At 36.6% G+C, this 10107-nt stretch overlaps 1 protein-coding gene across 1 annotated transcript; it reads left to right on the top strand.

Moving 5' to 3' along the window:
• Window positions 1-379: 379 nt before the first annotated feature.
• On the top strand, window positions 380-1638 carry LOC149679428 (uncharacterized). Its single transcript, XM_089835658.1, has 2 exons — window positions 380-399; window positions 660-1638. Exons 1-2 carry the CDS (start codon window positions 380-382, stop codon window positions 1636-1638), a joined length of 999 nt encoding a protein of 332 aa, XP_089691784.1.
• The last annotated feature ends 8469 nt before the right edge of the window (window positions 1639-10107 follow it).

Genomic DNA, 10107 nt, shown 5'->3' with positions numbered 1-10107 from the left:
GGAATATAACAAGCCTAACGTCTTAACGGGAAACTGGTAGTAATACGATGTTTGTGTTAGTTATTTATGAAACCTTCACGACAATATTTAATGTAACCCTTTTTCTAAACTATAATTAACAATATTTAATATAACAAATGGTATATTAGTAATTATATCTTCGCTATTAAAGAGTGATATTTTTACCATAATAATTCATTAATCATAATTTGCTTCTTTACTTTAACTTCGTCATCACTTCTGGTGCTAGTTGGTTTCAGCAGAATCGAGAGACTGCAAAATTGTCGCTAAGCTTAACTTTACCGTTGAATTCATGATTGTGTTTTTTTCACTTCTTAGTAGGTGTTATCATGCACCTACAGAGGTTTAATGGCAGAATATGGCTGTTCATATTGTCTCGTATATTATGTTATACGTATATTATGGGGAAGTTTGCATTCTGTATTACGCGAGTGTCTAACGTGGGATCAAGTTTGAATCTTCCACGTTCTCAACGCATATATTAGATTTGGTAAGGTCAAATCTTTGGAAACCGCTATTTCGACTCGGACATCGGTTATTGTTTCTGAACTTGTTTTGTTTGCCTTTGTGTCTTTTTAAGCCTAAGCATAACCTGTTATAACAATTGCCTTTGAACAGTGAAATGTTTGTGACGCGAGTTGTTTGATATCATTTGAGGTTTTAATCTATTTCCTTTCTGTAGGAAAATCCAAGAAAAAATGTTCACCTCGATACAAATGTTCACCTGAAAATGAAAGGGAGCTTGAACTTGGCATTCGAAGGGATACCAAGGAAAAACGCTTCAAATGTGATCAGTGTGGCTATGCTGGTACGTGGAAGTCTCATTTGATCGAACATAAGCGCATTCACAGTGGTGAAAAACCCTTCAAATGTGATCGGTGTGACTATGCAAGTGCATGGAAGAGGGATTTGATCAGACATCAACTCATTCACAGTGGTGAAAAATTCTTCAAATGCGATCAGTGTGATTATAGAGGTACGCAGAAGTCTCATTTGATCACTCATCAACGAAGCCATAGCGGTGAAAAACCCTTCAAATGTGATCAGTGTGACTATGCAAGTGCGCGGAAGAGCGATTTGATCAGACACAAACGCATTCACAGTGGTGAAAAATTCTTCAAATGCGATCAGTGTGATTATAGAGGTACGCAGAAGTCTCATTTGATCGAACATCAACGCATTCACAGTGGTGAAAAACCCTTCAAATGCGATCAGTGTGACTATGCAAGTGCGTGGAAGAGGGATTTGATCGCTCATCAACGAAGCCATAGCGGTGAAAAACCCTTCAAATGTGATCAGTGTGACTATGTAAGTACGCGGAGGACTGATTTTATCAGACATCAACGCATTCACAGTGGTGAAAAACCCTTCAAATGTGATCGGTGTGACTATGCCAGCACAATCAAGTGTAATTTGATCACTCATCAACGCATTCACAGTGGTGAAAAACCCTTCAAATGTGATCAGTGCGACTATGGATTCACGCAGAAGAGTGATTTGATCAAACATCAACGCATTCATAGCGGTGAAAAACCCTTCAAATGTGATCAGTGCGACTATGGATTCACGCAGAAGAGTAATTTGATCAGACATCAACGTAATAATCACTTGGACTAATAAAATGGATTGTATTTAAGCATACTCAGCAAATTTAAAACTTGGAAAGAACCATTTCAAAATGTGTTAGTTGCGCAACATGTTTTCATTTTCGTTTCACACTTTGCTGTTCTTGACAACTGAAGTAGATGCTCACTAAGAAAAAGTTTTCGTGAGTGGGAAAATTGTAAAAGCCTATCGTTACGGATTAATCACCGGACAGGCTATATCGTATTATAAAATTGTGAAATGTAACTAGCCTAACGTCTTAACGGGAAACTGGTAGTAATACTATGTTTGTGTTAGTTATTTATAAATCCTTCACGAACAGTATTGAATATAGCCTTTTATTTGACTATAATTAACAATATTTTATATTAAAAATGGAATATCATCTTCGCTATTAAAGAATAAAAATTTTACCATAATAATTGATTTATATGTTATTGCATTGAATCTTAATTTGCTTCTTTAATAACTTCATCTTTGTCATCACTTCTGGTGCTATGGTTTCAGCAGAAAGAAGAGAGACTGCAAAATTGTCGCTAAGGTTAAAGGGGCTGTCCAACCCCCTCTCCTTTTTACCCACCCGCTATGTTAAGCTCTATGATCGTCGTTTGTCCCACTGTCCGAACAGCCCCTTTAACTTTACCCTTGACTTCATACTTGTGTTTTTTCACTATTTTTTAGGTGTTATCATGTACCTACAGAGGTTTAATGGCAGAATATGGCTGTTCATATTGTCACGTATATTTTATTATACGTTTATTATGGGAAAGTTTGCATTCTGTATACACAAGTGTCTAACGTGGGATCAAGTTTGAATCCTCCACGTTTTCAACGCATATAATAGATTTGGTAAGGTCAGGTCTTTGGAAACGGATGTTTCGACTCGGACATGGATTATAATTGTTTCTGAACTTGTTTCGTTTGCCTTTGTGTCTTTTTAAGTCTAAGCATAACTTGTTATATCAATTGCCTTTGAACAGTGAGATGTTTGTGACGCGAGTTGTATGATATCATATGAGGTTTTAATTTATTTCCTTTCTCTAGGAAAATCCAAGAAAAAATGTTCAACTCGATACAAATGTGCACCTGAATATGAAAGGGATCTTGACCTTGACATTCGAAAGGATACCAAAGAAAAACGCTTCAAATGTGATCAGTGTGACTATGCTAGTACGCGGAAGTATCATTTGATCAGACATCAACGAATTCACAGTAGTGAAAAACCCTTCAAATGTGATCAGTGTGACTATGCATGTTCGTGGAAGGCTAATTTGATCAGACATCAACGAATTCACAATGGTGAAAACCCTTCAAATGTGATCAGTGTGATTATGCAAGTGCGTGGAAGACTGATTTGATCAGACATCAACGAATTCACAGTAGTGAAAAACCCTTCAAATGTGATCAGTGTGATTATGCATGTAAGCGGAAGTATGTTTTTATCACACATCAACGCATTCATAGCGGTGAAAAACCCTTCAAATGTGATCAGTGTGATTATGCCAGCACAATGAAGTATAATTTGATCAAACATGAACGCAGTCACAGCGGAGAAAAACCCTTCAAATGTGATCAGTGTGATTATGCCAGCACAATGAAGCATAATTTGATCAGACATCGACGTTATAATCACATGGACTAATAAAATGGATTGTATTTAAGCATACTCACTAATTTAAAACTTGGAAAGAACCATTTCAAAATGTGTTAATTGCGCAACGTGTTTTCATTTTCGTTTCACACATTGCTGCTCTTGACAACTGTAGTAGATGCTCATAAGAAAAGGTTTTCGTTCATAGAAAGATTGTAAAAACTAAAGTCCTAACGTCACGGAATAGTCACCGGAAAGGCTATATGGTTTTATAAAATTGTGGAATATAACAAGCCTAACGTCTTAACGGGAAACTGGTAGTAATACGATGTTTGTGTTAGTTATTTATGAAACCTTCACGACAATATTTAATGTAACCCTTTTTCTAAACTATAATTAACAATATTTAATATAACAAATGGTATATTAGTAATTATATCTTCGCTATTAAAGAGTGATATTTTTACCATAATAATTCATTAATCATAATTTGCTTCTTTACTTTAACTTCGTCATCACTTCTGGTGCTAGTTGGTTTCAGCAGAATCGAGAGACTGCAAAATTGTCGCTAAGCTTAACTTTACCGTTGAATTCATGATTGTGTTTTTTTCACTTCTTAGTAGGTGTTATCATGCACCTACAGAGGTTTAATGGCAGAATATGGCTGTTCATATTGTCTCGTATATTATGTTATACGTATATTATGGGGAAGTTTGCATTCTGTATTACGCGAGTGTCTAACGTGGGATCAAGTTTGAATCTTCCACGTTCTCAACGCATATATTAGATTTGGTAAGGTCAAATCTTTGGAAACCGCTATTTCGACTCGGACATCGGTTATTGTTTCTGAACTTGTTTTGTTTGCCTTTGTGTCTTTTTAAGCCTAAGCATAACCTGTTATAACAATTGCCTTTGAACAGTGAAATGTTTGTGACGCGAGTTGTTTGATATCATTTGAGGTTTTAATCTATTTCCTTTCTGTAGGAAAATCCAAGAAAAAATGTTCACCTCGATACAAATGTTCACCTGAAAATGAAAGGGAGCTTGAACTTGGCATTCGAAGGGATACCAAGGAAAAACGCTTCAAATGTGATCAGTGTGGCTATGCTGGTACGTGGAAGTCTCATTTGATCGAACATAAGCGCATTCACAGTGGTGAAAAACCCTTCAAATGTGATCGGTGTGACTATGCAAGTGCATGGAAGAGGGATTTGATCAGACATCAACTCATTCACAGTGGTGAAAAATTCTTCAAATGCGATCAGTGTGATTATAGAGGTACGCAGAAGTCTCATTTGATCACTCATCAACGAAGCCATAGCGGTGAAAAACCCTTCAAATGTGATCAGTGTGACTATGCAAGTGCGCGGAAGAGCGATTTGATCAGACACAAACGCATTCACAGTGGTGAAAAATTCTTCAAATGCGATCAGTGTGATTATAGAGGTACGCAGAAGTCTCATTTGATCGAACATCAACGCATTCACAGTGGTGAAAAACCCTTCAAATGCGATCAGTGTGACTATGCAAGTGCGTGGAAGAGGGATTTGATCGCTCATCAACGAAGCCATAGCGGTGAAAAACCCTTCAAATGTGATCAGTGTGACTATGTAAGTACGCGGAGGACTGATTTTATCAGACATCAACGCATTCACAGTGGTGAAAAACCCTTCAAATGTGATCGGTGTGACTATGCCAGCACAATCAAGTGTAATTTGATCACTCATCAACGCATTCACAGTGGTGAAAAACCCTTCAAATGTGATCAGTGCGACTATGGATTCACGCAGAAGAGTGATTTGATCAAACATCAACGCATTCATAGCGGTGAAAAACCCTTCAAATGTGATCAGTGCGACTATGGATTCACGCAGAAGAGTAATTTGATCAGACATCAACGTAATAATCACTTGGACTAATAAAATGGATTGTATTTAAGCATACTCAGCAAATTTAAAACTTGGAAAGAACCATTTCAAAATGTGTTAGTTGCGCAACATGTTTTCATTTTCGTTTCACACTTTGCTGTTCTTGACAACTGAAGTAGATGCTCACTAAGAAAAAGTTTTCGTTCGTGGGAAAATTGTAAAAGCCTATCGTTACGGATTAATCACCGGACAGGCTATATCGTATTATAAAATTGTGAAATGTAACTAGCCTAACGTCTTAACGGGAAACTGGTAGTAATACTATGTTTGTGTTAGTTATTTATAAATCCTTCACGAACAGTATTGAATATAGCCTTTTATTTGACTATAATTAACAATATTTTATATTAAAAATGGAATATCATCTTCGCTATTAAAGAATAAAAATTTTACCATAATAATTGATTTATATGTTATTGCATTGAATCTTAATTTGCTTCTTTAATAACTTCATCTTTGTCATCACTTCTGGTGCTATGGTTTCAGCAGAAAGAAGAGAGACTGCAAAATTGTCGCTAAGGTTAAAGGGGCTGTCCAACCCCCTCTCCTTTTTACCCACCCGCTATGTTAAGCTCTATGATCGTCGTTTGTCCCACTGTCCGAACAGCCCCTTTAACTTTACCCTTGACTTCATACTTGTGTTTTTTCACTATTTTTTAGGTGTTATCATGTACCTACAGAGGTTTAATGGCAGAATATGGCTGTTCATATTGTCACGTATATTTTATTATACGTTTATTATGGGAAAGTTTGCATTCTGTATACACAAGTGTCTAACGTGGGATCAAGTTTGAATCCTCCACGTTTTCAACGCATATAATAGATTTGGTAAGGTCAGGTCTTTGGAAACCGCTATTTCGACTCGGACATCGGTTATTGTTTCTGAACTTGTTTTGTTTGCCTTTGTGTCTTTTTAAGCCTAAGCATAACTTGTTATAACAATTGCCTTTGAACAGTGAGATGTTTGTGACGCGAGTTGTATGATATCATATGAGGTTTTAATTTATTTCCTTTCTCTAGGAAAATCCAATAAAAAATGTTCAACTCGATACAAATGTGCACCTGAATATGAAAGGGATCTTGACCTTGACATTCGAAAGGATACCAAAGAAAAACGCTTCAAATGTGATCAGTGTGACTATGCTAGTACGCGGAAGTATCATTTGATCAGACATCAACGAATTCACAGTAGTGAAAAACCCTTCAAATGTGATCAGTGTGACTATGCATGTTCGTGGAAGGCTAATTTGATCAGACATCAACGAATTCACAATGGTGAAAACCCTTCAAATGTGATCAGTGTGATTATGCAAGTGCGTGGAAGACTGATTTGATCAGACATCAACGAATTCACAGTAGTGAAAAACCCTTCAAATGTGATCAGTGTGATTATGCATGTAAGCGGAAGTATGTTTTTATCACACATCAACGCATTCATAGCGGTGAAAAACCCTTCAAATGTGATCAGTGTGATTATGCCAGCACAATGAAGTATAATTTGATCAAACATGAACGCAGTCACAGCGGAGAAAAACCCTTCAAATGTGATCAGTGTGATTATGCCAGCACAATGAAGCATAATTTGATCAGACATCGACGTTATAATCACATGGACTAATAAAATGGATTGTATTTAAGCATACTCACTAATTTAAAACTTGGAAAGAACCATTTCAAAATGTGTTAATTGCGCAACGTGTTTTCATTTTCGTTTCACACATTGCTGCTCTTGACAACTGTAGTAGATGCTCATAAGAAAAGGTTTTCGTTCATAGAAAGATTGTAAAAACTAAAGTCCTAACGTCACGGAATAGTCACCGGAAAGGCTATATGGTTTTATAAAATTGTGGAATATAACAAGCCTAACGTCTTAACGGGAAACTGGTAGTAATACGATGTTTGTGTTAGTTATTTATGAAACCTTCACGACAATATTTAATGTAACCCTTTTTCTAAACTATAATTAACAATATTTAATATAACAAATGGTATATTAGTAATTATATCTTCGCTATTAAAGAGTGATATTTTTACCATAATAATTCATTAATCATAATTTGCTTCTTTACTTTAACTTCGTCATCACTTCTGGTGCTAGTTGGTTTCAGCAGAATCGAGAGACTGCAAAATTGTCGCTAAGCTTAACTTTACCGTTGAATTCATGATTGTGTTTTTTTCACTTCTTAGTAGGTGTTATCATGCACCTACAGAGGTTTAATGGCAGAATATGGCTGTTCATATTGTCTCGTATATTATGTTATACGTATATTATGGGGAAGTTTGCATTCTGTATTACGCGAGTGTCTAACGTGGGATCAAGTTTGAATCTTCCACGTTCTCAACGCATATATTAGATTTGGTAAGGTCAAATCTTTGGAAACCGCTATTTCGACTCGGACATCGGTTATTGTTTCTGAACTTGTTTTGTTTGCCTTTGTGTCTTTTTAAGCCTAAGCATAACTTGTTATAACAATTGCCTTTGAACAGTGAGATGTTTGTGACGCGAGTTGTATGATATCATATGAGGTTTTAATTTATTTCCTTTCTCTAGGAAAATCCAATAAAAAATGTTCAACTCGATACAAATGTGCACCTGAATATGAAAGGGATCTTGACCTTGACATTCGAAAGGATACCAAAGAAAAACGCTTCAAATGTGATCAGTGTGACTATGCTAGTACGCGGAAGTATCATTTGATCAGACATCAACGAATTCACAGTAGTGAAAAACCCTTCAAATGTGATCATTGTGACTATGCATGTTCGTGGAAGGCTAATTTGATCAGACATCAACGAATTCACAATGGTGAAAACCCTTCAAATGTGATCAGTGTGATTATGCAAGTGCGTGGAAGACTGATTTGATCAGACATCAACGAATTCACAGTAGTGAAAAACCCTTCAAATGTGATCAGTGTGATTATGCATGTAAGCGGAAGTATGTTTTTATCACACATCAACGCATTCATAGCGGTGAAAAACCCTTCAAATGTGATCAGTGTGATTATGCCAGCACAATGAAGTATAATTTGATCAAACATGAACGCAGTCACAGCGGAGAAAAACCCTTCAAATGTGATCAGTGTGATTATGCCAGCACAATGAAGCATAATTTGATCAGACATCGACGTTATAATCACATGGACTAATAAAATGGATTGTATTTAAGCATACTCACTAATTTAAAACTTGGAAAGAACCATTTCAAAATGTGTTAATTGCGCAACGTGTTTTCATTTTCGTTTCACACATTGCTGCTCTTGACAACTGTAGTAGATGCTCATAAGAAAAGGTTTTCGTTCATAGAAAGATTGTAAAAACTAAAGTCCTAACGTCACGGAATAGTCACCGGAAAGGCTATATGGTTTTATAAAATTGTGGAATATAACAAGCCTAACGTCTTAACGGGAAACTGGTAGTAATACGATGTTTGTGTTAGTTATTTATGAAACCTTCACGACAATATTTAATGTAACCCTTTTTCTAAACTATAATTAACAATATTTAATATAAGAGAGTAGAGCGCCAGTATACGGTAATTCAAGATGGCGGCCACTCAAGGGGGAGGAGTCGGGTTTTCCCGTTCTCCTCTCTTTACCTGTCAACATTTGATTGATTGTATAGGCTTATAACAAAAGATGGTTTTGTAGGAATAAAGACCATAATATAAAGTAAAAAGTTATTTTTACCTCTCCGAGTGACGTATGTCACGGAGAGGTTCTAAATTCGACGTGTCTGTCTGTCTGTCTGTCTGTCTGTCTGTCTGTCTGTCTGTCTGTCCGTTGTTATACCCACGTGACCGCGTTCGCAGTTTGCAGATCGGAGCAAACGTGTATTCAATTTCCAGACCGCATTTACAGTCCCGGAAATTGTATTCCACTTACAGGCTATAACTCCATTGTCTGTCTAACAACTGTTCATTTGTCCACCCCACATGGACACCAGTCTGAACTTTCTAGCTTCTAAACACCACCATCTTCTAGTCTTTCGCCCATTCCACAAGGACACCAGTCTGTACACCTGGCTTCTAACACCACTATCTTCTGGTCTTTGTTTTTGTCCATCCCACATGGACACCAGTCTGTACACCTGGTTTCTAACACAACCATCTTCTGGTCTTTGTTTTTGTCCATCCCACATGGACACCAGTCTGTACACCTGGCTTCTAACACCACCAACATCCTTAAGGTTAAGACATACGCGGCGATCGGCTAGGGTTACGAGAAACGTCTAGCCTTCCAATGGAGGGGTCTTCCTCCAAGGTTCACGCAATTGCGATGTTCTTATCTACAGCCGCGATTCGAATCCCTTATATACTACCTATTTGAGTAAGTCGAAGCAACCGGCGTATGCTTCATTTCAAACGCCAATATTAGTCAAGTCTCTCTAGAATGTTTAATTGTTCTATATCAAAACGATGTAACGTTCAATAAGGCAAACAACTGACGAAGAAAATATTTAATATTAATTATATTTATTTTAATATTTAAGATAATCTTGTTTCTCATCTCAAAATTAATACGGAAAGAGTTAAAAAGCAGCTTATTTTTTTGTCTGTGTGTGTCCGTCCGTTGTTACACTAGTGCGTCGCGTTAGCAGTTAGCCTTGTGTTGATGTGTTAAGAAATCATACAGAACCTTAATATTCCCTTTTTACATAATATAAAGTGAATATGTGGAAGTATTTTTCGTAATTATGATGCATTTAGTAGTTTTGTAGCTTTAAAGCTCTGTTTCATTTTGATATTCCAAAGATTTTTTTTAATATTGTTATTTGAAATGGCTGTTTATATATTACTTAAGCTATACGACATCTGTATATAGAATAATCCTTGGTTTAGTGACTTCATGAAGAAACCTAAGACCTAGACTCCGGCGGGTAAAACAAGTATTATCCGCAATAGGCTTAGTGAAACAAAGTGTAAATTATTGAGGCCTGAAGTGAAGTAAACTTTTGGCTTTG

Source organism: Phalangium opilio, unplaced genomic scaffold (genome assembly GCF_054372755.1).
Source record: "Phalangium opilio isolate 3A_F unplaced genomic scaffold, DU_Popi_V2 ptg000041l_1, whole genome shotgun sequence".
In the NCBI taxonomy this organism is placed as follows: Eukaryota; Metazoa; Arthropoda; class Arachnida; order Opiliones; family Phalangiidae; genus Phalangium; species Phalangium opilio.
Note: the sequence above shows the minus strand (reverse complement) of the source record. Positions and strands in the feature narration are given on the sequence as shown.